This window comes from Xenopus tropicalis, chromosome 10 (genome assembly GCF_000004195.4).
Source record: "Xenopus tropicalis strain Nigerian chromosome 10, UCB_Xtro_10.0, whole genome shotgun sequence".
NCBI classification, from domain to species: domain Eukaryota; kingdom Metazoa; phylum Chordata; class Amphibia; order Anura; family Pipidae; genus Xenopus; species Xenopus tropicalis.
The window spans coordinates 18,700,108-18,727,698 of NC_030686.2; the positions used below are offsets into that span (position 1 = coordinate 18,700,108).

The following is a 27,591-nucleotide window of genomic DNA, read 5'->3' on the forward strand; positions in this document are numbered from 1 at the left end:
CTTTGCAGTTGTGTTTTTTTTTTTTTTTTTTTTAACTAGTCCTTTCTTTCAAGCATGGGGGTTACTGGCCCTGGCAGCCAAAAAACTTGCTCTGAGGCTACAATATACATTGATAATTAGTCCCCATTCTATACTTTCTCTATTCTATACTTTCTCTATAGTTTCTCACCCAAATTACTACCTGGTTCATAGGGGCAATAAGACCCTAGCAACCAGACTGCTGCCGAAATACCAAACTGGAAGGCTGCTGGAACAAAGATAACGGAGAAACCACCTAATTGCTTTCCCAAGTTTTCTCTCTAGGTGAGGAAAATCATTTGTAGAAGATTAGCTGCCTGTGCTCGAGGAGGTTAGTTGTGGGGATGAATAATCTGTGTCCAGGCCCTTGAACAACCACTTTAAACTGCCTGTGTAATGGGACAATGGGGTAGAGAGGGCACAAACATCACAAATCCAATATTTCTGAAGATTTTAGTGTTTCAAAGGGTCAATGTGTCTTAACAGTATTGGAGAAAGGAATGCTATTGATGCTATCAGACAGTCAAAATAAGGATGCTGGGTATGGAATATATGCTATAAGGAAGCAAAAAGATGGGGCTGTTACAAGGAATCCACTATTTTTGGGTTCAGACTAACCCCTCTATCCTTTTGTAAAGGTTTTGGTCAAATACAGAACCAAATCTGAATTTGCTAATGTAAATTAAAGGACATTTAAATCTCACACAAATGTAATCAGTGAACAGCCTCTTTGAAACCTTAATTACCTCTCAATACCTGCCACACTTGTTGTCCAGAGGTTAATAGTAAGGCTGCAACATCTCCTTAATCACTAAGATTTCCTTCTCCTCCTGTAACCACTTGCCCCCCCCCCTCAGGAATTTGCTTTGATTTCTGGCTTGCCAGACATGCTCAGTTGTTCTAAAGTCAGAATACTAAACATGCCCTTCAGTCTAGCAGCCAGTAAAGAGATGGCACTGCTGGTTCCCATAGAAACTCAGCTCTAGCTGTCTGCTTCAAATTTTTTCTTCCAACCAACTCTCCTGAACTCTGCTCAAACAAAGCAGAACTTTTATCAGACAGTTCTGCCTGTGTGAGCCTGTATTCTTGATGAAATGTATGCTGAATAAGGGTCTGTGTGTGTATGCGGTTTGCAGATTTATATGTATCTGATGATGCATCAGAGAAGAAATGGTCACCTGGTGAAAGCTGCAATTTGTTTTAGGAAAATTTGATGGTGCTAAGCAAATGGAGGATATATATGCAGTACAAATAATGCCATTTGGGTGGGGCAGACGTGTTCAGTCGATATACATTGTAGGCAAATGTAGGTAAGAGAAACATTTTCAACTTCCTTGTTTATGTGACAAAAAGTCAGATGATTTTAAGTATTCAATTCGGCAGAATTCTGAACTGAATCTTTGATTCAGTGCATCCATAGTTGTAACGGATTCACTTTACAGAGTGGGATAAAGGAAATAAAGTTAGGGAACCAACCTGAGAGGCTCTAGTTCATGTGTTTGAAATAGGTTTCCATGCAATACCCCCACACACAGTCTCAGCAGGAGGTACAGCCTGTTTCTTGGAACAGCAATAGAATAGGAACAACAAACCCCTAAAACATATTTAAGGACAACAAAAGGTTAAAAAAAAAACTATTAGGAAGGCACCCTTTTGTATAACTTACAGTATGAAAGAAACAAGCTTCAGCTCTCTTGACCATGAAATGTCTGTTATAAAAGCACAAGTGACAAGAACTACAATTTCCAGCATGCCACTGTCGGACCACCATTTTCTGGTCATTGTAGCTGAACTACAGCTGGAGAGCTGCAGTCTAGACTGGCCTGGCCACTGCTAACTCTGGGCTGTCCAGCAGGAGACAAGCCTTCTTAGAGATTTCTATTGTCTCCAGGTGTAATGAGTATTTGTGTGTTGTGGCACAGTGTGTAGAATCCTAGTCTTTCCCGCCGCAGTGGCAGAGTGGGGAGTTATGTGTTTTTCTTTATGTTTTTAATCATGCATACTCTGGTTTTAGGTATCCATGGGGTTAATGGTTGATTGGTGGGTGTGTTCCCTCGTGGGGTTAAGTGAATAAGTACTGGTGGTGGTATGGGCTTAAGTTCAGCTTCTGAGGAAGTGGCATGCTAGCCACGAAACGCGTCAAGCTGGATGGGTGAGGACGTTCTTTTCATGTTTTTAAAGTAATGAAATAAATACGTGTTTTTTATTGAACTTGCTACCCGGTGCTCCGCTTCAATTTCTATTATTCTGCCGCAGTGGCAGCCTGAGGCCTCCATGTTGGCCCAAGCTAATATGTTACGGACTGTATTATGAGGAAGCCGGTAGACTGCTTGTAACAACTTTTTAAGTAAAATAAAAGAACCCTGGCAACCCCAGTTCTCACAGATGCATATTTTGTACCTCAGGCTTTCTGCTGTGGGAAAGATGGGGACAACGTTAGAGTCAGACAAAGGGTCAAGGGCAGGCAGTGAAGATTCAGCACCAAAAACAAGGCTTAGCTAAGGTCTGGATACTCAGAGCCAGCTTGTGCAACAAAAGCGAGCTATTTACACTTGAATTTGACAGCAAGAGCGCGCTAATGCACAACAAGCAAGTCGAGCCTGTAGGTAAGAGCGTGTGCCAGTCTCATAGCACTCGTAACTAGGGATGCACAGAGTCCAGGATTCAGTTCGGTATTCAGCCAGGATTTGGTCGAATCCACGGTCCTGGCTGAACCGAATCCTAATTAGCGTATGCTGGAAGGGTTAAATGTTGCTGCGTGAACACGGAATTTGAATTTTTTGCTATTAGTGCAGCATGGTGACATTTAGCCCGTCCATATGCTAATCAGGATTTGAATTTGGTTCGGTATTCAGCTGAATTCCTTATAATGGATTCGGGGGTTCGGTCAAACCCAAAAAAGGTATGGGACCTTTATTAGGGATGCACCGAATCCAGGATTTGGTGTGGGATTCGGCCAAATCCACGTCTCTGGCGTAACCGAATCTGAATACTTAAAATCATGTGACTTTTTGTCATGTAAACACAGAAGTTTCAAATTTCCCCCCCACACTAACACACTGTTCTCTTTAACCCGTCCTTATCCTAATTTGCATATGCAACATTTCGGAAGAATCTTTTACAAAGGATTTGGGGGTTCGGCTTGATCCTAAAATTGTGGATTCGGTGCATCCCTACCTATTATCCAGAATGCTCGGGACCTGGGGTTTTCTGGATAAAGGATACATCCTTACTTTGTGCTTATGTGTGTTAAAAATAATTTAAACATTAAATAAACCCAATATTATTGTTTTGCCTCCAATAAGCATTAATTATATCTTAGTTGGGATCAAGTACAGGTACTGTTGTATTATTACAGAGAAAATGGAATCATTTAACCATTAAATAAACCCAATAGGGCTGTTTTGCCCCCAATAAGGCGTAATTATATCTTAGTTGGGATCAAGTACAGGTACTGTTTTATTATTACAGAGAAAAGGGAATCATTTAACCATTAAATAAACCCAATAGGGCTGTTCTGCCCCAATAAGGGGTAATTATATCTTAGTTGGGATCAAGTACAGGTACTGTTTTATTATTACAGAGAAAAGGGAATCATTTAACCATTAAATAAACCCAATAGGGCTGTTCTGCCCCCAATAAGGGGTAATTATATCTTAGTTGGGATCAAGTACAGGTACTGTTTTATTATTACAGAGAAAAGGGAATCATTTAACCATTAAATAAACCCAATAGGGCTGTTCTGCCCCCAATAAGGGATAATTATATCTTAGTTGGGACTAAGTACAAACTACTGTTGTATTATTACAGAGGAAAAGAAAATATGTTTTAAAATTTTGAATTATTTGATTAAAATGGAGTCTATAGAAGATGGTCTTTCCATAATTTGGAACTTTCTTGATAACAGATTTTCAGGATAACTGATCCCATACCAGTAATAAAGCTGATAACTGTCTCATGGCATGGAAATATTGGCACCCTTTCTGTTTCAATTCTCCTTTGCTCTTACACAGCGTTATCATCACACTCCTCCCTTCCCCTGGTCTTTCCTGCTTTCAGCTGCAGGAAAGGAAACAGAAACCAGCCTGTGGGAGGGTCCAGCACTCTAGACTTTAAACAGCAGCTGATTCACGAGAAACAAGAGACAGTGGCAGAAAGGAGCAAGCAAGCAAGACACCCACCCTCAGAGCAACTAAAGGTAAAGTGACGGTTTGGGGATATGACTATATAAACACAGGAAAAGACTGTATTAGAACGATACACTTTATCTGCATACAATACTGTGGTAAGGGCACACATCAGGGAGGATAATCATACACCTTCCTTATTCTACTTTATACCCAATGGCAATGGCGAATAAGGTTCTAACCTTCCAGACCTGGAACACCATCTCCCTGATGATAGGGAGTTTGTAAATATACTGGTCCCAATATATATATATAGAGAGTGGCAGGTTATAAGGACAGACACTGAGACACTGAAAGTAAGTAATGACATCAGGAGACTAGGGTACACGCTAGTTACAGGACAGCTGTCAGCATTTTCTGACAACTGAAGTATTTACTTGCCCTATAAAATTAGGAAGGAGAGAGGTGGCAGAACCAGCAAAAGCTGGTGAAGCAGTGCCCTCTGGACAATTACAGCATGATAATGGATGTCAGAAAGGAGAAGTCACTTGAGGGCTTTTTGCGGCAGGGATGGATTGAATAAAAGTTATATTCAGAATTGTTTTCTTGTATGCTTAATCTATACACCTATTTATTGTACAATACATGTTAATAAAATAATAACAATAATATAATATACAGTTTGGTCATTTCCCTTTGGGAACAAACGGTGCTTAGTTATTTTATCAGTTATAATCGGAGCTGTGATGTAATTTCTGTCACATGACTCACTAAAACTTGAATAGGATAATAAATAAAGTACGCCCTGCTGTAAAATATGAGGATATTAGAAGTCACTTCAGAGTTCCGTGAAGAAAAAAAGCATTCGGCCTTGGATCTCCTCGGTGACCTATAATATCCTTATATTTTGAAATAGGGTGTTCATTATTCACTATACATCCACCTTGAGATGCCAAAGGTGTTGTTAAACTTCAGCCCTCACCATCTCCTCTTCCCCCACTGCAGGTGAGCTGGGTGCAGCTTGTTGACAAATCAGTCCTTTTGTGTGACTCAGAGCAGCCGCAGGGAAAGCCCAGAAAATCCCCTTATTTTTAACCATTATTTAAACCCAACACAACAGTTACAACACAACTAATTATATCTTAGTTGGAATCCAGTAAATGTTATTGTTTTGTTACTTCGGAGAAAAAATAAACCGTTTTTACAAATTAGAATTATCTAATTAAAATGGATCCTATTCCTGTACTAGAGTTATAGGGCTCATTTATTCAAGTGGGGCAATTAGAAGGGAGCGTGGGCTAGGGGTAGGCAGGAGAGGTTCCTGCCTGGCGCCCCCCAATTGTTGCACCCTAGGCAGGTGCCTCTTCTGCCTACCCCTAGTTTCAGCCCTGCTTCATTCTATTAGTACATCACAAGTGAATATTACATTTGGGGGCAAGATTCCCTCCTTGTAAAGGGACAAGACATTTAGCAGCAAGCTATTCAGTAAGTGCAATTGCGAGCATCTAAACTGGCAGGTGCAGCACACTAAGATACACTAAGTTCCTGATTAAAGGATAAGTAAAACTTTAAAAAGCATGTTTGCAATTTCTTTTACTTTTTTTTTTTTTAATCCAAAGCTAATATAATAAATTCTGTAACAACAGTGCCACTTGGTGGTCAGTTCTTCTTACTGTATAGTCAAGGAGAAAATGTTCCGAGTTCCGAAGGAAAATAGGGAACTGTTAAGTAGTGATGAACAAATCTGTCCCATTTTGCTTTTCCAAAAGATTTGCAAAATGACAGCAAAATTCGGCACAAAATCTGCGAAACGTGTTTGTCGCATAATTTTTTTTTTTGTCGCCACCACAACTTTTTTTGACACGAAATTCGCTGCAAATCTCCTGATCAAATACAAAATGTATTATATAAGCAGTTTGTAAACAACTTCATGGCTTTGGAAGTAAAAATATATATCAATATTGCAAAAGTGCATAGAAGTGCACCCAGAGCAATTTTACATTCATTTTTATCAAGGTTTACATATACTGTAAGGCTAGAACACCAGCACCCCAACACCCTCCGACCACCTTCCCCGTTTGCGCCTAAATTAAACTTACTTGCAGCGCATTGGGGGAGGGAGACTGAAGGATTGCAGGAGAGCCCTGGGGGGTCAGGTCTGGGCCACCAGGGCCCACCAGGTTTTATCCCAGTGCCCCGGCAGCCCAGTCCAACACTGCCTCTATTTTTTTTTTTTTTTTTAAACCACTGGTTAAATTGGACCCTGGCTACAACATAGCTGCAGAAATTCCAAACTGGAGAGCTGAACAAAAAGCTAAAAAATTCAAAAGCCACAAATAAAAAAAAAAGAAGTTTGCAGCCAACAAGCCAAAGACAATGGATGTATCCGTTATATCATGTGTTTGTATTTCCCTACTTTGCACAGAACTGTAGAAGGCAATAGTCCTATCTTTGCTCATGATGGTTCTTCTCTGTATTTGGTATTATGGATAATGGAACATTTCTCTTGCAGGCTTCCATTGGCTGTTCATGGAACCCCATCAGCAAAACAGAAGAGGTAATGATCACTAGAATAGCTCAGAAACATGGTGGGAAAATACCTGAAATCTAAAGCCTTTAGAGGAAGGCAATATACTCCAGGCTCTCTTTATTAGATATCTAGAAATCTGGTGGACTGTAATAAAAGGCACATCATTTGCTTTAAGAACAAAAAGAAAAGTGAAATTGATTGATGAAAAGGTTCTAATTTGTTAGTCACCCCCACCAAATAAAATTGCTTACTTTTTACCATGGGCTGATGCCTTTTGTGCTTATTATTACATTACAGATTTAGTCTAATAGTAATACTTCGCTTTTGTTTTCTTTAAGGAGGTGGTAGAAACAATCAGCCTTGGAGAAATGAAAGGGACCATCATGGTCATGAAGCTGGGGCCCATCAGGAAAACCAGAGAAGAAGAAACCAGAATCAAGAAGCAGGGCAAAATCACAGAGCCAACCAACAAAGGCCAGGGGCAAACAGAGCAGCAGGTTAGAAATCTGTAAAGTCATTGTTAGATAAGAAGCCTTCCCAATAAATGATCATATTAGTCTTGCTCTGAAATTCTAGTGCAGGTTCCTCCCTTTGTAGGTCAGTTTCCTTCCACTTTGGAATGGAGTGGTGAACAATCATGCATACAATGCCTGCCATTGTCCATTTCTCACTTGCAGGAACTGATCAGCTCCTCCTCTGAGAGTACGTTAACGGTCCCTTTCAGAATTGTGTTATATTCCAAGCCCTCATTCTTGAATCTTCAAGAATCTTTGTTTCCTAGACTTATATTGCCTCTTTTCTTATTTCTGTCAAGGAGGTAGAGATGGAAACAATGGTCCTTTTCGAAACCAGAACCCCCAGCAGCAGCAGAGAAATCAAGGACGACAGGGAAATGGAGCTGGGGGCCACCAAGAAAACTGGAGAAGAAGAAATGAGAATCAAGATGCAAGGCAGAATCATAGAGACAACCAGCAGCAGAATGTTAGGCGTCTGGGCTATAAAGCTGTAGAGGCCTTGTTAGATAAGGAGCCCTCAGAAGTAGTCATCACACTAGCATCACACTCTGGCCTTGGAGAACTGCTTTCACTCACAAATCTGAAGCCAAACTTTGTAGAGCTGCTCTGCAAAGTTTTTTGTAGAGCTTGCAGCTCAAAGCTAGATCGCCTGAGCATCCAGCACCTTCTGGGGCAGGTCAAGTCCTCTCACTTCCTAAATATCTGCCTGCCAAAATATGTGGTTGAAATGATGACAGATCATGTTCAGGAGAGACGTAACCGCTACCCAGAGCACATTTCCAATATACTTAGACTCTTGCAAGAACTGATGAGCATCTTCCCAGCAAGTACTGTTGTGGAGACATCAATGTTGTTATCCCTTCTCCCTGGCTCTATTAATGCTCTACGTTCATCTGGAGTTGAAATTGGAGCGGAAATTGAACAAAGCCTGGAAAGGGTATCTGATTTAGGCAGACACTTGCAAGATAAAAAGAGGGAGGGAACATTGCGTGTGGACACACATATAACTATTGGCACAGAGATCCCTGCTGGGAATTACAGAACAATGAGTGTGTACCCCAGCTTTAATGAGATTCATCAAGGTGAAAAGCCTTTTCTCCGGCCAAATACACTTAACTGTAAATATGAAAGCACCGCCCTCTACTTGGACACTCACTTTCGTCTCTTGCGTGAAGACTTTGTGCGCCCTTTGAGGGATGGGATCCAAGAGCTCCTTATGTACCATGATGATAATGCCTCCCACAAGAGGAAGTTTGATGACATTCGGATTTACTTTGACACAAGAATTATTTCTCCTCTGTGCACATCATTAGGTATTGCATACAAGGTGCACTTCGACACCACTCCATTAAAGATGGTGCGATGGCAAAACTCTAAAAGGCTGCTATATGGATCTCTGGTCTGCCTTTCCAAGGACAACTTTGAAACCTTTCTCTTTGCCACAGTATCCAATCGTGATGCTGCAGAGCTTGCCAATGGGGAGGTACAGTTGCAATTCAGTGAGCTGAGCCGAGCTCTTCTTGCACAAACTCAGCCAAATGACTCCTTCCTTATGGTGGAGACCACAGCGTATTTTGAGGCCTATCGCCACGTCTTAGAAGGGTTGCAAGAAATAGATGATCAGGATGTCCCATTTCAAAAATACATTGTAGATTGCCAGAATCAAGTGAGGTCTCCTCTGTATCTTGACATGGGAATTTCATATGATCTCTCTTGCCTGATTGCTGAAAACAGTGATAAAGCCAGGATAAGGAAGAACATTAACATCCTGGAGTCCAGAGAGTGGCCTTCCATGGATGTTCTTGGCTTTGATGAATCTCAGATGGAGGCTGTACAGCTAGCACTGACGAAGGAGTTGGCTATCATCCAGGGGCCTCCAGGCACAGGTGAGAATTTGAATATTAGTATGTCAGACTAATTATAAGGTTAATAATGCCATGAATACAGACTTCCTTTTCACTAACTGAAATTCCCAGTTCTTACATCATTGTGCAGATCCTTTGTAGCAAAGAAATGGTGGAAAATATGCAATGTGCCTACAGTACATCGTCATTAACTTTTTCGCTAAGGGAGAGAGGGATTTGTAGTTTAAGGGCAATGTCAGACATGGAGCTTCCAATACCACTTAATCATAATGAAAATGTGGCATAAAGTGTTTCACATGCGATGATTCTTCTTCTGGATTAAAAGGTATTTTGGATGCTGCCTCACTGCTGGAGAGGTGATCTGCTGCAGAGTCCCTTCTGACATTGCCCTAAAGGAGTGGATCTTTCCCCGATATGCTTACCTTGAGGTGGGCGATATTGGATTGATATGATCATTCAGCTGCTGGGTCAGACGATCTCATCACATTGCCAGGATAGAGGCTGTCGGGACGAGAAAAATATCAATGCACCGTTGCGTTCCTCATACTGATGGTATTTTTTAAACCTGCGCAATCAACATGTGCCCGATTTTCAGCTAGGGTAGGCCTGTCTGAGGGCCTCATACTGTCAGGGTTGGGGTTATTTTCTCTAAAGAAAATGCACTTGCTAGGGGACATGATTATTTTTTACAAGTACATTAGAGAACATTATAGACGGATGGGGGGTGTCTTTTTTTTCCCACAAAGAGGTTCAACGAATCAGAGGCCCCCCACTTTTGACATGAGACACGGAACTTTGAAACAGCATAGGTATTCAGTGAGGTTGTGATGGCAAATTCTGTTAATGCCTTTAAGATTGGGTTGTATAACTTTTTGAACAAGGATAATATCCAAGGTAATTGTGATCTTAAGAAGTTGTATAGTTAGTTTGTATAGGTATCACTTTATAATATGTACTAGTATAGTTAGGTCTGTTTATGCGTGTGTATATATGTTCAATGGGGTTCATTTGGAGGGGTTGAGCAACTATGTACTTCCTAGACTGTCGTCTTCCCTGTATTTCTCCAAAGTCAAGTTTTGAAGAATAAGTGAAGAATCATTTTAAGTCTAGATTTTTTGTATTGTTGCTTCAGATTTTAGATTTTAGATTTTTAGATTGTTTATTCTATTTATGCCCTCTCCTAATCACCTTCCAGTTGGTCATTCAAACCAATACCTGGAATGTAGGACTCAGGAACCAGATGACCCCTTTTTAATTCAAACGGTTAATTCTGATGATAACTTTTCCTTGCAATGTAGAAATATTCAAAGAAAAACACACAAACCTTTAATGATCCTGGTTTTGTTTAACAGTTAACATCTTTTTACTTTTCCATGGATATTGCAAATTTGTGTGATGTCAACAAGCAGCTGACTGTGGTCTTTTAATATAATTCAATTAAGTATTTGTCTTGTCTACAGTGACTGATTCCATTCATGTTTTTACTTTTAGGGAAGACGTATGTTGGACTGAAAATTGCAAGAACCCTTCTTTCTAACTCAGATGCTTGGCAGTTTGAAGGCCGCTGCTACCCTGTGCTTGTTGTGTGCTACACAAATCATGCACTCGATCAGTTCCTAGAGGGTAGGTTTGGTATACTGTAAAGTTGTTTAGACTTCAAACAGGGGAAGAAGGTCACTGATTTCTAAACTGGCATCCATATCTCCAATTCCCTCTGCCACACCTCCCACACATTCACATTATGGGGATCACTTCTATTCCTACTTTGGATGTCCAGATAGGGGTTACATTATAGAGTCCAGCATCCTGACAGCCAGTCAGGATTTTGGGAGGTTTAGCTCAACCACTTGCTGCAGTGTCACGGTTTGGACATCCCAAATGTTGCCTTCATTTGAAATCCCAGCCTTCTCCTTATGCCTAAGAACCTATTCTGTAACTTTGGCATTGGCTACAGGAAGTATTCTCCTTGACTTGCTATGTATAAATATCAAACTGTTTTGGGTCTCTGCCTTTCCCCTTTAGGAATCCAACACTTCCTGGGCAAGGGAATAGTGCGAGTGGGTGGAAGAAGCAACAGTGAGGTTCTAAAGCAATTCACTCTTCGGCAGCTAAGAGCCAGTCCAGACTTCCACAGAAATGTCCCCCCTCATCTTCGTAGGGGTTATTTTGAAGTAAGTGTTCTTATGCTATCATGAACCTAATGTTTATTATACTGCCTTTAAAGTCAGTAAGAGAAGTCCATTTATTTCTCAGAATAAAGCAGTGGGTTTCAAGTATGTTGTCTTCAGGGCATCCTGTTTGTTGTCCAATATTGATTGAAGAACTTCTTGCGTTAGGTCAGTGATCCCCAACCAGGGGCTCATGGGTAACATGTTGCTCATCAACCCCTTGTTTTTGAATCTTTGATTGGATACATGTTTTGGAGGCATAAAACCAGTTGTACTGCCAAACAGAGCCTACTGTAGCTTGCCAGTCCACATAGGGACTTCCAAATAACCAATCACAGCCCTTATTGGTTACCCCCTAGGAACTTTTTCATGTTTGTGTTGCTCCCCAAATTTTAAATATTTAAATGTGGCTTACAGATAAAAAAAAAGTTTGGGGACCCCCTACCTTAGGCCATGAACACATTGCTATATCAATCATTAAGTTAAAGCAGAACAAATGTCCACCATAAATCTCATTATAACTGGTCAAGCAAGAATCTGATCTTATGGGTAAGGTGCCCATATGCGGTATGGCCACCTTTCGGTTCTTTCAGACCAACAGCCTGAACCCTCGGAACAGAAGATGGCTTCTCTTAAAATTATCATTTTCTGAAGTACCATGCACTGGACAGCATGATGCGTTAGCAAGTGAAATCTTCAAACCTGTTGATGTTACCACCAACATCCAAGGTACAAAGCTATCAGTCCATATCCAGCCAGAATACAGGTATCACATAATTCAGTTTATCAGTATGTGTACGGCTAGCATAAGTTCCCTATCACATTCATACAACAAACTCTAGGGTCATTTTCACCAGGAGGCAATTAAGCTACCAATATTCTTTTATAGTGTGGAAGGAAACTTTACTATTGAATATTTTCCAATTCAAGTTTTACAAAGTTTTGAGATTTATCATTCAAAACATTTGGCAGCCAAAACTCCCATAAAAGTAAATATATATAAAGATATATATTTGTACTCAAGTCTTTATGTATATGTTGTTTTTTTTTTTTTTCTTTAAAGTCAAATTTTTAACAATGAACTGAAAAATGTGACTTTCATGGCAACTAAGTTTTCTGACCAAAAAAAAAACATGATTTCTGGGGAAAAACACACTCAGATGTAAAAAGTGTTGGTGAGCCACAAAAGCATAAAAAAGTTCTTTGGGCCAAATAAGGACTGTAATTGGCTATTAGGTATCCCATGTGAACCGATAGCTACCTTGGGGCTACTGGGAGCAACATCAAAGGGGGTGGTGAGCAACATGTTGCCCTCAAGCCACTGGTTGGGGATCACAGTCTATGGAGAATCCATCAGTAAGAGGCACTCAGTTTGTCAGCCCCAGTTCATTTTAATTCCATTTCTTCCCTTGTTTCCTTCTTTATTCTTCCATTTACATGTTTATCCTTGCCATTGTAGATCAAGCAGAGTATGAAGGAGTCTGAGCAAAAGCTTCAGGAGGGGGCGCAACTCCTGCAGTGCTCTGTGTCTGGTATAATCCACGAGAGATTCCTGGAAAATTACATGAAAGCAGAGCATTGGGACAGTCTTCTGAGCATTGAGGTCAGAGTTACCATTTCTGTATATATGTATTGATCCATTACAGCAGGGGGGCCAGGTGGATCAGTGCTGTTCAGAATACTTTAGCAACAGCATAAATTAAACTCACACAATGAACACTGAAATACTTAAATGTATCCATCAATATCCATCAGATGCTATTAGATACGGCTGCAGAACAATTGCTAAATGGTTTCTACTGCCAGCTGCACTGTGCCTATGTAAACTATACAATTAACCCAGAACTTTAAAGGTTTCGTATACCCCCATGTACAAAATTATGTCAGTGACTTACTTTGCCCTTTGTTGTGTTTTATTAGCAGGAGTCCATTATGCAGGGGGGATTATCTGTGCACTGGATTTCTAATTACCTCACAAGGACCAAACATGGAGGAACTTCAATTTCCCTATTTAGCTTATAAAATAATCTAAAAAAAATTCTATATAAATATATATATAAATCGAACGCAAGACCTATTGATTGAACTCAAGGGTGTTATACTCCCTCGTCTAGTGCATCCAGCAGAGTATTGGGGTTCATCAGCATTTTTACACATTAGAAACTTCCAAAGCCTTTTATTTGTGAGGGGGTGCAATTTTTATTCTTTTTTAGGAGACACATGATAACATAACTTCTTCTTGGAAATATTATACAACTAACCTTGTTAAAATCCTTTATTTCTCCAAAGGAGGATGACGATTTCTGTTTCCAGAATAGCCGTGGGAAACCGTCTGCGATCGTGGAGTGGCTAGCTTTGGGTGTCACCCCATATGCTCGTACCCCAGACCTCAATGGAGCAGGTAACAATATAGATGTTGTTAGGAGATGATCTAGGGCAGGGATCCCCAACCTTTTTATTAGCTGTGAGCCTCACAAGCATGGAAAAAATTCGGGATTGGCTATTTGGTAGCCCATTGTGAACTGCTTGCCTGCAGGAGGCTCTGCTTGGAGTAAAATTGCATCTCTTTGCTTGCAAAATTTGCCTCCATGGCAGAAATTTAAAAGGGGCACCTACTTTGAGGCCAACTGGTTGGGGATAACTATCTAGGAGGTTGGTTTCCAATTCTTTATACATTTATGGTTCTGCCAGAGGTGGTTCCTGGTTTTTGGTTGCTAGGGTTCTTGAACCTGGCAATGATAAAGAAGAATACCTAAAATGTTTATTTTTACCAGTTTTTCTGTATAATCACTTTCCTATTATCATTTCAACATTTAAACATATATCTATTTTCTGGGATCAATCAGCAATATAGTCCAAGGCCCACAACTACAGAACAAAAGTAATTCCAAAAATACAAGTTGTTTAATGTCATTGTTTGTCATTGGTTAAAGGAGGCTCTATTTGTCAGTACCCCTGTTTTTTATGCCTTCAAAACATGCCTCCAAGCCAGGAATTCAAAAATAAACACCTCCTTTAAGGCCACTAGGAGCCCCATCAATGGGATTGGTGAGAACAAGTTGCTCACAAGCCACTGGTTGGGGATCACTGGTCTATATCATGCATTCTGTTAATTGCAATGATTCACTGATTTGTCTTCTAGGGGCACAGCCCCAGGATCTCCAAGAAGAAGAAGAGGAAGAAGTAGAAGATGAGGAGGATGAGCTGATTGAGATTCCAGAGGAAGCAGACATCATTCAGGCAGAGCGTGTGCTTGATGGTGATGAGGAGGCAGCAAGACCAAAGAGGAAAGACACGAATGATGTTAGAGAACTGGCAGATTTATTGCTTGCAATGTCCTTGGAAAACAAGGAGCAAAGTGAAAATGCTGTGGAGACGGGCGAATGGGAGGTAAGAACCAGATACAAGAGAGAGGGTTGGACTGGTTCAACTGCACTGTTAGAGTCAGGGAGAAATTATTTTCTCCTCTGAGACTATGGGGTATATTTATCATGCTGTGTAAAAAGTGGTGTGAAGCATTACTGGTGATGTTGCCCAGGGCAACCAATCAGCAATTAGATTTCAACAGTTAGAAAAACAAAGCAAAGCATCTGATTGACTGCTATGAGTAACATCACCGATAATGTTTTACTTCGCTTTTTACACAGCATGATAAATATACTCCATATTGTTCCTATGTTACAAAGGCATAAGGCAGGGATCCCCAACCTTTTATAACCATGAGCCACAATCAAATGGTAAAGGTTTTGGAGAGCAACACACACATGAAAAATGTTCCTGGGGTGCCAATGAGAGCTATAATTGGCTATTTAATAGCCCCTGTGTTGGCTGGAAGCCTACAGAAGTCTCTGTTTGGCAATTACACTGGTTTTTTATGCAATTAAAACTTGCCTCCTAACTAGAAATTCAAAAATAAGCACCTGCTTTGAGGCCACTGGGCGCAACATCCAAGGGGTTGGTGAGCAACATGTTGCTCATGAGCCGCTGGTTGGGGATCATAAGGGAAGACCAGCCCTCAGTTCTAAAAAAAAAATTGTTTTCTATGTCAAGTTCACTAGGAAGCAAAAGAAGAAGAGCAAGAAAAAGGTGAAGAATGAATTGAGGAAACTTGATTCAATGACAGCAGAAGAGGCTGACCAGGTGACAGATATTTGGCATCTGAACATTAGGTCACGCTGGAGGCTTTACAGGTAAGACAGGAGAGTGTATTCACATCAAAAAGCCATCCATAGTTTCATTTACATATGATATATGCCTAAAACCCTACCATAAACATGGTAGGTCTCCAAAAATACATCACATAGAACAGCCCTTATGTAGTGCAGTTATAATTATAGAAGCACATCTTATTGGCTGCCAGTAGGTTTCAGGGCAGGTATAATTTAGCCTTACAAGTGTAGTATCGAAATGAAAAACACTTGGTCCTTTGGCCTTTAGGCTGCCAAGCGGAAGCTTGATGAAAGCGAATGAGCTGTGTTCCCATAAGGGAGAGCTGCTGGGGTATTTTTAGTCGGGGGCTTTGCACATGCACCTTCTGCCTAATAATGCTTCACTTCCTTTGCCCGAGCCATTAGGCAGACGGGAGGTATTTAACTTTTTTCATTCCGGCCGCCAGCTGGAGCCTTACCAAGGCAATCAATGGCATTGCACTCGCACACTGCAGCACCTTTTTTGTGTTTGATTTGTGCATCCTGGATGGGTGTCATAGTCCTCTGGGCTTGACCCCTGGCCAAAGCCTGGTGGGTCTCACACTAGCTTTGGCGACGGTGGATCTACCCACACATGCTGTTCATTGGCGACACATGAGCATCGGAGCCCATGACTTCGGGTAGGACTCGCACGCCATGATTCAGTATCATCTACCCCAGTCTATAATACCCCTAAAATTGATACCTACACAAGTCTGGCGTCTGGCGTGGCCCCAATATGATGATGACTCGGGGAACCAAATACTAATGAATCACTGATACATTTTGTAACCATTTATTAGTTTAATAAAATTTTTAGGCAAATTGTAAAAACACATCCCTTTATAATGTTGACACTGTATGGGATATTATCCAGGGCAAACACAGGACCTTAAGGGCCATGGCAGACGGGGAGATTAGTCACCCTCGACAAATCTCCCTTGTCACGGGCGACTAATCTCCCCGATATGCCATCCCACCGGCTTGAATGTAAATCCCCTTGAGAGGAAACTTCCGCAATTTCGGGAAATCGCAGCGCCACATATGCCATCCCACCGGCGATTTACATTCAAGCCGGTGGGATGGCATATCGGGGAGATTAGTCACCCGTGACAAGGGAGATTTGTCGAGGGCGACTAATCTCTCCGTCTGCCACAGCCCTAAGGGCTCTGGCACACGGGGAGATTAGTCGCCCGCGACAAAACTCCTTGTTCGCGGGCGACTAATCTCCCCGAGTTGCCTTCACCTGCCATCCCACCGGCGAAAATGTAAGTCGCCGGTGGGATCGCACACTCGGCGGTGCGATTTCTCGCAAATCTCCGAAGTTGCCTCGCGAGGCTTTTTCGTCGATTACCTATCTTGCTACCTTCCCATTGTTCTGCTGATCAGCTGCTGGGGGGGGGAGGGGGTACTATCACTCCAACTTGCAGCTCAGCATTAAGGGCAATGACACACGGGAGTTTAGTCACCGTGCGACTAATCTTCGCTGTCGTGGGCGACTCTCCCCGTAATGCCATCCCACCGGCTAGAATTTAAAACATCGGTGGGATGGCATACGCGATGTCCGCAACAACGAGGATTTGTCGCATGGCAACTAGTTTCCCCATGTGTCACTGCCCTAAAGTGTAACTGAAGTTTATCAGAGCACTAGACACCCTGGGAAATTAAGAATATGACTAGCCCCATATTGAATGCAGGATTCTGCAGGAGAAGCTCTATTAACTGATGCATTTTGAAAAAAAATGTTTTCCCATGACAGTATTTCTTTACATATGTTTTTTATGAATTTACAGATTCTGGTTACACTGTTACCAGTTAGGAATACGCCAGAAAATCCTATCCCACGAGGAGAAGTACCAGGAACATGCCGATCGGTTGGCAGAGTTGAGGGTACAAGAAGATTTAGTTATCCTAAAACATGCCCAGGTCATTGGCATGACAACCACAGGTGAGTAGGCAGTTCTCACTCGGCGAGAGTGTATCAGGTTGTTCAATGTGAGGTGATACTCTAGTCTTCATTTCCTATCTCTGTCTTTTTTCTTTACCAGGAGCTGCCAAATATCGTAAAATACTGCAGGAAGTGAAGCCGCGAATTGTCATTGTGGAAGAAGCAGCAGAAGTTCTGGAAGCCCATATCATAACCACCCTCAGCTCTGCATGCCAGCATCTGATCCTCATTGGGGATCATCAACAGGTATACCTCCAACTGCTCCTAATTACTAAGATACTGCCCACAGATTTCTCTTTTACAAATGTGACATCTTCCAAATCTACCACACACACCCCACACATTGTGGTGCAAGCCTATGGTAAACAGGTACAACCGTAAGCTACACCTATACTTTTGCTGGATAAGACTATTACTCCCTGGCGTGAACCCTCACATATGATGGAGGCCCAAGGTGTAGTGCAACTGTGATTCTCACAAAGAAGGGTCCAGTGGTTCTTGAACTTAACCGTGAACTTTTTTATTTAACTTAATCCACATAGGAGTAATAACAAGTAACAATGCAGGATTCACTTATAGCACAGATTAGGTACATACTCACAATACTTGGTCAATATGACTCTATCCCTGCAGGGTAACAATGGGTTACTCCCAACTTGGGAATTCTCTCCCAAGTGCAACCCAGGCAATTCTCTATCTAGCCCTAAGTCTGTATACTTACTACTGGGTAAGACCAATCCTTACTACTGGGCAACTGTATAACGGGGATTCCACTACAACTGCTAGAACAGCTCTTCTAGCTAGCTCTAACTACCAGTCGCACATAGTGTGACCTAAGAATATATCCATATTAATCTAGGCCTACACTTAAACCTAGGATCCACTGTAATCCCACCTGCTTTCACAGGTGGGTTTCTACACAAAATAGACCCAGAGCACATAGCTGCTCCGCCTTATTTATTATTACACAGTTTTAATTGTGTCTATCTCTGGAGCGCCCTCTTCTGTCTTTAGACCTAACAGATGAGGTCTTACGAGGTGAGAAATAAGGAAAAAATAAATATACAAAAAATTGCATGATACTGTTTAAAAATATGCTTGTCTATCATTGTTACGTTATTATAGTGGAGAAGGAAACAGAGGAGTTGCTGGCTTAACATCAAGTGTTCTAACTGGATATTAGTTGTTTAAAAATGGTTCTTGATACTATCTGATGTGTAAAAGTGAGGGGAATGAAAAATCTGCAAATCCTCAGAAGTGGTCTCATTGGACTCGGTGTTGGATTTGGGTGTTATGATATAGTAACTTGGTACTTGGTACTTGGTGTGATAACTACAAAGTGATAGTAAAATATAACAAGCATATTTTTAAACATTATCATGCTATTTTTTAAATTTATTTATTTTGTTGTTCTTTTTCACCTCTTAAGACCTCATATGTTACATCTAAAGACAGAAGAGGGCAGTCCAGAGATAAACACAATTAAAAAAGGACCTGGGACACAAGGTATCTGGTGTGGGGAGCATATATTTGGATTTTGCGCTATTAATAATTATATTATTACACCGTGCCACCTTATATTTTGTCCCAGAAAAGGGATTTACTTCCTGTCCTAGGGTCAGTTTAAACACGTGCTTCTAGAATGCTGGAGCAAACCATAGGGCTAATAGGAACCCCCACACACAAACACAAATTCAGGGAGAACATATAAAGTCTGCAAAGATGCTGCTTTGACCTGCCAATAATAACCACTTTGGCAATGTGCTACCATATGGTGGTATGGAAATAAAATACTCCCATATATATACTCGTAAATTCAGCAGTATGGTGGATAAGCCTTATGGCTATTTCTGGATAGTAATCTCCAGCATCCCTCATTGGAAGCAACATGTTGCATTTCCTTGGTATTACTTTACCTGTGTCCCCCACCACAGACTGATCTTTACTCCTTTAGGGTTATATAACTGGGCATGAAATCCAATGTCATTTGGAGGCCTGGCAAGAAGACCAAGGCCAGTAAGTGGAATACCCTCGGAATGGAATAAAAAGGAAATATAAGTTCTCATATAGCCTGTACAGCAGTGATCCACAACATGTTGCTCACCATCCCCTTGGATGTTGCTCTCAGTGCCCCCAAACCAGGTAGTTATTTTTGAATTCCTGACTTGGTGGCAAGTTTTGGTTGAATAAAAACAAGATTTACTACCAAATAAAGCCTCCTGTAAGCTGATAGTATGCATAGAGGCTACCTAATAGCCAATCTTAGCCTTTATTTGGCACCTCCATGAACCACCTCTTTTTCCATTTGACTGTGGCTCACAAGTAAGAAAGGTTGGGGGCCCCTGCTGTACAGAGACTTATTTTTACTATACCATGGATATGGATTCTCCTGCACTAAATCACAAGTTAGTGGCTATTTGTATCCTAATTGCCTATATATGATTCTTGCCTGTCTATTTCAGCTGAGGCCCAGTGCGAATGTTTATGATTTGGCAAAGAACTTTAACCTGGAGGTGTCGCTGTTTGAGCGTCTCATCAGATCCAACCTGCCATTTGTCCGTCTAAACTATCAGGTGAAGAATAAGAAAACTGTCATACCGAGCAATTGTTTTTATTGATGGGTTAACATTCTTCCCTCTAGCTTTGTCAGGGTAAGTTTTTTGGTAGAGCAGAAATGGCCCCTGGATGGATGAGTTAGAGGGGGAACATAGTTAAAAAGTACAAAGAACATATATTTTGTAACAGTTGTTAGATATTTTCAGCATATACATAGGGTTGTTACTAGGAATTTTAGTTCAAGTGCTTCAGATTGACATGCATGGTTTATAAAATTCACTCTTCAATTGAGGGCCTGCATATTCAGGAACCTCTCGTCTCCCTGGTTCTATGTCTTTGTTTAAGGATTAGTACCAACAATGAACCCTTTATGTCCCTCCAGCATCGCATGCGGCCTGAGATCGCTCGGCTCCTCACTCCTCACATCTACAAAGAACTGGACAATCACCCATCTGTGCTCAATTATGAAAGCATCAAGGTGAGAAACATTCCCACCAAGGGAAACATCACTTTTAATTTAAATTGGGCAGTAGGCAAATTTTGTAAAAAACCAGAATGTGCTTGTGCATTATACCCTGGAACTCTGGCTTCCAAACAATAATATGTTAAAGAGCCCCACACAACACAGAAACCCCTAATATACCTATCACTGTAATCTGTTCCTTCAAAGAGTATGAATAAATACTAATTTTATATTCTTAAATCCAGCTACAGCATTTAAAATCCTGTGATTTTACAGATTGTAATAACTTCTCCACAGTTTATAGACAGCATGCAGGAACTACATAACCCACAATGTATTGTACTGTGATGCTGCTTTCCTTATTGACATCACATGCGCGGGGAATTGGAGGATGCAGGCCAATGGAGGACAATCGACTACTGTTAAATTTTTTTTGAGTCTCAAAGTAGTCAGCCAGATCAGCAGGAGAACAAGGGATCAGGCTTAAGTTACTGTTCCAAATCATATTATTACATTAAAAATTATGAAAAGACTGCATCTTTTTTAATTGACATATATTGCAAGGTTTCTTGAAATTATGTTTACTTTTCAAAAAGTTCAAGTTTTGTCATTTCAATGGAAATTGTGCTTAAAAAAGTTGTGTTTTAGACTTATTTATTGAAAACTTCTCCAGAAACCCTAATAGTCCCACCCATCTGTTCCACTTCCTGCTGGCTGAATTCTTTGGATGTGCAGTGCTGACATGATAGGGAACTGAAGCCATATACTTGCAGGGATGGATGTAAAAGTAATAGAGGGACTCTTTTAAAAGCTGGTACTGAAGAAAAGCACAGAAAGGAATTACAAAATAATAATGCTTTAGAAAAACTTGACAGAATATTTGGTCATGTTTGGGGCTGGGTGAATGTGGGTTGCTTAAATGGAACCAGGTAGATTCTCTAGATAATAACATTCCTCTCTGTTTTTCAGGGAGTCTCCACCAATCTTTTCTTTGTGGAACACAACTTTTTAGAGCAAGAAATAAAAGATGGAAAAAGTCATCAAAACATGCACGAGGCTAAATTCATAGTTGAACTCTGCAAGTACTTTCTCTGCCAGGAGTATAAGCCATCTCAGATCACCATCCTCACCACATACACAGGCCAGCTCTTCTGCCTCCGCAAGCTTATGCCTGCCAAAAAGTTCTCTGGTGTGAAGGTGCATGTGGTGGACAAGTACCAAGGTGAAGAGAATGATATAATCCTCCTTTCGCTGGTACGCAGCAATAAAGAGGGAAGAGTTGGCTTTCTTCAAATCTCTAATCGAATTTGTGTGGCACTCTCCAGGGCAAAGAAAGGACTTTTCTGTATTGGCAACATGGGAATGCTGGGAAAAGTGAATTTATGGAGCTGCATCAACCTTACTTTGCGACAAAGGAATCAAATCGGTGATTGCCTTATGCTTTGTTGCCAGAACCACCCAGATGTGCGCACCCCAGTTAGAACTGCTGATGACTTCAAAAAGGTGCCTGAAGGGGGCTGCACTAAGAAGTGTGAATTCAGGCTGGACTGTGGACATGTTTGCACCCGCGTGTGCCACCCCTATGACCCTGAGCACAAAGAGTATCAATGCAATAAGCCTTGCCAAAAGATACTCTGTGAGGAGGGACACCGGTGCAAAAAAACATGCTTTAAACCCTGTGGGCCATGCATGGAGTTGGTACCAAAGAATATGCCATTGTGTGGGCATGTGCAAATGGTGCCATGTAGCATCCCAGTTAGAACCTTCTGCTGTGAAATACCCTGTACCAAGTTCCTGAGTTGTGGTCATCAGTGTGGCAAACTCTGTGGAGAAGAATGTGAAGACCACTGCATACAGGATGTCGAAGCAGAACTAAAATGTGGGCACATTCAGAAAATTAAGTGCTGGAAAAAACGTGATATAGAATTTGGAATGCCAGTGCAATGCAGAAAACCTTGCCATGCAACACTGAGCTGTGGACACAAATGTCCTGGTAACTGTCACTCATGTACTCAGGGACGGTTCCATGTTACCTGCCGTCACCCATGCAAGCGTCTTCTAATCTGCTCGCATCCATGCCAGGAGCCATGCACAAATGAGTGTCCTCCCTGCAACAGGGTGTGTCGGAACCGTTGCATTCACAGTCAATGCAAAAAGAAATGTGGAGAAAGATGCACCCCGTGCATGGAGCCCTGCGATTGGAAATGTGAGCACTACACGTGTGGAAAACTATGCTCCGAGCCATGTGATCGCCCACCCTGTGATGTTGCCTGTGCTAAGAAACTAAAGTGTGGACACACCTGTATTGGACTATGTGGAGAGCCATGCCCTTCAAAATGTCGTGCATGCGATACGGAAGAGATAACACAAATCTTCTTTGGTACTGAGGAAGAGCCTAATGCTTGTTTCATACAACTAGAAGACTGTGGTCATATCTTTGAAAGATCGGGCATGGATCACTATATGACAACAAATAATTTGTCCCAAGAAGGAATCAATATCAAGCTTAAGGTGTGCCCTAAATGTCAGGTCCCTATCAGAAAAAATCTGCGATATGGCACATTTATTAACAGAACTCTGGATGAGATCGAGCAAGTCAAGAAAAAAATACAGGGTCCAGAATATGAAAGGGCAGAAACTCAGCAAAGACTAAAAGATTCTTTGCAACAGATGGTTCAGTTTAGGAGAACACTTTCTGTGGAATATCTTGATCTGAAGCTGGCTTTGGAAAACTCAGACATATCGCTTAGGGAACTGTTCAAACTGGAGAACACTTCTTGGTTTTATAAAAAGTTAGCAGAACTCTTTTCTAACATACATAAAGTAGATGAGAAAGAGAAAGCCCAACTTAAAAATCGTCTGCTAGAAATTAAGGGCTGGGTGGGGAGAACCAGATCCTCCTTCACCAAACAAGAGGTCTTGGACCTGCAAAACGAACTCAGACGTTTCACTTTCCTCTTGGAACTGCTTGCCAGATGCAAGTCAGCCTGGAGAATTAGCCCTGAAAATCAAAATGAAATAGAGCTTTTAAGGAAAATTTTAGAAGGAAACAAAAGGTTCACCCAGGAGGATGAGCAGTTAGTAAAGGGTAAGCTGAAGGAGCTGGAGAAGAACCTTCCATGCTCTGGTCTTGGGATAAGCGAGGATGAGCGGATTATGATTGTAAAGGCTATTGGACTGCAGCAAGGTCACTGGTTCAAATGTCCCAATAACCATGTGTATGTCATAACAGAATGTGGAGGAGCAATGGAGCAGTCTAAATGTCCCGAATGTAAGGAGATCATAGGTGGCACACAGCATAACCTTCACCGTACAAACCGTCTGGCCCCTGAAATGGATGGAGCACGTCATGCAGCTTGGTCTGATACTGCAAATAACATGATGAATTTCGAAGAATTGCAAAGAGAACTGGACAACTTGGAACTGAACTGAAAGTTCAACAGCCAAATGCAAGACTACTGAATAATAAGATACCGTAACTAAGAAAAATAAATTCCTACTGGCCTGTATTTGTAGTTAAAATAGGAAAAATATTTACACCAGCACACCCTTACCTCCTCCAGAGAATTACTACTTGGTGCACAGCCTAGAGAGTCGGCACTCTCCACACAGTCCGGTCAAAATATTTCAGCCAGCACAACAAGTAAAGTGCAAGCAGGGCTTAGCCCTTGCATGTTTATTCAAAATGCAACGTTTCGGGGGCGTACCCCTTCGTCATGCCTGACGAAGGGGTACGCCCCCGAAACGTTGAATTTTGAATAAACACGCAAGGGCTAAGCCCTGCTTGCACTTTGCTTGTTGTGCTGGCTGAAATATTTTGACTGGACTGTATTTGTAGTTACTTGGATTAATTTGGAACAGATAGGAACAGCTAAAGAACCGATTTAACGATAGATTGCATTAGAATAAGTAATAAAATGCACCAGGCAACCTGTGATTCCTATTTAAATCAGAGTTGTTACTCTTTGCAGGGCTGGTAATATTGAATCAAAATACAGGTACAAGACCTGTTATCTAGAAAACTCATTATCCCATTACAGGAAGGCCATCTCCCATAGACTCTATTTTAAACAAATAATTATAATTTTCAGAAATTATGTCCTTTTCTCTGTGATAATAAAACAGTACCTTGTACTTGATCCCAACTAAGGTATAATTATTCCTATAGGGTTTAAATGTCTTTTTAGTAGTATGGAGATCCAAATTACAGAAGACCTTGGGTCCCAAGCATTCTGGATAACAAGTCCCATACCTGTAGTAATTTGTCCTCCAACTTTGGAGTCTTGGTTACATGGGACCAGGCTACTTAAACAGTGTTTCAATAGTACTTGTAGTCAGGATAAGCAGGGGAGAGAATAACAAGGGAAAGATAGTGTTTTTAATAGGAGTTCATTTAAAAGTAACTTTAATATCACTGAGACTATTCTGTAAATGTATGTTTGAAATTTGCTTAGAATTAGCTTTGCTTTCATAATGCAAAATGTTACATTTGGGTTAAAGTATCCATTTTAGATAGTATAAAAATGTGTATTGTTAAAACAGCTAGATTATGAGGAAAACAATCCCAGAAAAACTTCCCCCGCCCTGATCAACCTAAACCAGGACCGTTAAAAGGTATGGAATAAAAATTATGAAATTATTGATTAAATAAGGACTTTTTGGTGGGATCTCTTACATTCTTACATTATTTGTACCTTCTCAGTTTGTGTAATCCTTACCTTAAGTAGGTTCTGCTCAGTAAATAATCAATAAGCTTGAGCCTTATCCATTATCCACATTTTACCCTTTTGAAGGAAAGTCATTTTGATAATAGAGTTGCCATATTAGTACCACCTAGAACACTATATTTATTCTGCACAAGACTTTATCATACCTGATTAAAGAGCCGAGGGATCTTTCTCTGATTGCAGCTACCATTTTAGCTTGGTGTTCATGGCTTGCTGTTTGCAGTCTAGCCTTTGTAGCTCTGATCACACATTTCTAAGGGTGGGGGGAGTGAGATTTATGTATTCTTAAGGGAGGGAGAGAGGAGAGAACTGAGCAGACTCTTTCCCCAGTAATGATGGATTTTTTTGGGAAAGGAAGTCAGTTACCCTAAGTACCTGTTTACAAAAAGAATATATAATATATATATATATATATATATAGATAGATGACACACATATACGCTCACCTAAAGGTTTATTAGGAACACCTGTTCAATTTCTCATTAATGCAATTATCTAATCAACCAATCACATGGCAGTTGCTTCAATGCATTTAGGGGTGTGGTCCTGGTCAAGAAAATCTCCTGAACTCCAAACTGAATGTCAGAATGGGAAAGAAAGGTGATTTAAGCAATTTTGAGCGTGGCATGGTTGTTAGTGCCAGACGGGCCGGTCTGAGTATTTCACAATCTGCTCAGTTACTGGGATTTTCACGCACAACCATTTCTAATGTTTACAAAGAATGGTGTAAAAAGGGAAAAACATCCAGTATGCGGCAGTCCTGTGGGCGAAAATGCCTTGTTGATGCTAGAGGTCAGAGAAGGGTATTAGTATGGTGTTCCTAATAATCCTTTAGGTGAGTGTATAAAGTGAATAATGTACCCCCTATTGTAAAATCACAGAGGATTCCCATACAGGTCATTGAACTAACAGAATCCAAAATGGGGAGCTCCTGTACACAACTTTGAAGGCCTGGATGATTACTGTTATAGAGATGTGGAATCTGTGCTGTGGGCTGGTGCAGCAAGTGCACTATATAAAGTACAGCATTGCTAGCAATATTTGATTTAGTCCTCCTCTAAAGTGCAATGATGTCTCTTATACTATCGTCTCGGGTGCATCTATCTAATAAACTGTTTCATAGAACACAACCTTATCTTTTAAGCTTTTCAGCTGAAGCTAAATTTCCGAATGAAAACCTTAATAAGTAACAGCCACCAAATAAAAATTGTGATTCAAGCTAACCATGACTTATTTAATCATAACCGCCGAGTTGGTTTTTAAGGGTTGGTTATTGGTTGCTACGGTATGTTGATTTTAGGATTTGTATAGCATAAAGAACATTAATATATTGCAGACTCTGCATTTTGCGTCTATGCACCTTGCAAAGTTAATTCTATCAGAACCTGATTTTAACCAATAGCCAGTCCATGGCAGGCACTTTAAGTAAGGCAAATTTTTTAAAGCCATTAATGTTTTCTTATTGATTTTACTGTACATGTTCTGTGAGCAAATAAAACTGATTACTTTTGGATTTGTTTGATTTGTGTTCATTTTTATAATTCCCCAGTAAACTGTAAGAAATATTCAGATCTCTTTATTGCCACACTATAATGAAGATTCTTTAAAGGAGACATATTGGATAAATGGGAAAAAACGCTAATTTAGTAGGCAATTATGAATAATATATGGTGCTGGTTTCACTTTGGGCTAAACATTAACCCTATCTGTAACAATGGCCCCTTTATTGGAGCTCCCTATAGATCCTATCACTTCTCCTTCCAGTCTGAAATGAAGAGTGGGCGTGTCCTAATGGTCCCTGCCAGAAGCACAGTAGGAGGGGGATAGCCAATCATAGCCCTGCACTCACACAAGCAAAGACCGGCTTCAGTTCCCTATCAGGTCAGCCTAGCTGCTGATTGGTTCCTATCCTACAGCGCAGTGTATGGAGGGCCGCCGGCTCCCCTGCACATCCAGAGAATTCAGCCAGCAGGAAGTGGAACAGATGCATACCCCCCAACTGTCCCGCTTTGAGCGGGACAGTCCCGCTTTTTATAGCGCATCCCGCTGTCCCGGATAGTTCCCTGAATGTCCCGCAATTCCGTAATAGATTACGGAAATGCGGGACATTCATAGAGCGATCCGCGATAGCGGGATGAGAGGGCTTAAGCTGAGCGCTCCGACTGTGTATGAAGGGCACTGTGTATGGGGGGCTCTGTGTATGGGGGGCTCTGTGTATGAAGGGCACTGTGTATGGGGGGCTTTGTGTATGAAGGGTACTGTGTATGGGGGGCACTGTGTATGGGGGGGCACTGTGTATGGGGGGCTCTGTGTATAAAGGGTACTGTGTATGGGGGGAACTGTGTATGGGGGGTTCTGTGTATGAAGGGCACTGTGTATAAAGGGTACTGTGTATGGGGTCACTGTGTATGGGGGGCTCTGTGTATGAAGGGCACTGTGTATGAAGGGCACTGTGTATGGGGGGGCTCTGTGTATAAAGGGTACTGT

At 41.2% G+C, this 27,591-nt stretch overlaps 1 protein-coding gene across 1 annotated transcript; it reads left to right on the plus strand.

Moving 5' to 3' along the window:
• Positions 1-4,033: 4,033 nt before the first annotated feature.
• Positions 4,034-23,850, plus strand: znfx1 (zinc finger NFX1-type containing 1). The gene is made up of 15 exons (XM_012952732.3): positions 4,034-4,216; positions 6,658-6,702; positions 7,014-7,172; positions 7,490-9,076; positions 10,547-10,678; positions 11,078-11,226; positions 12,683-12,826; positions 13,513-13,624; positions 14,366-14,613; positions 15,274-15,413; positions 17,204-17,358; positions 17,459-17,604; positions 19,821-19,931; positions 20,297-20,392; positions 21,347-23,850. Exons 2-15 carry the CDS (start codon positions 6,675-6,677, stop codon positions 23,807-23,809), a joined length of 5,670 nt encoding a protein of 1,889 aa, XP_012808186.2. The 5' UTR covers positions 4,034-4,216; positions 6,658-6,674; the 3' UTR covers positions 23,810-23,850.
• The last annotated feature ends 3,741 nt before the right edge of the window (positions 23,851-27,591 follow it).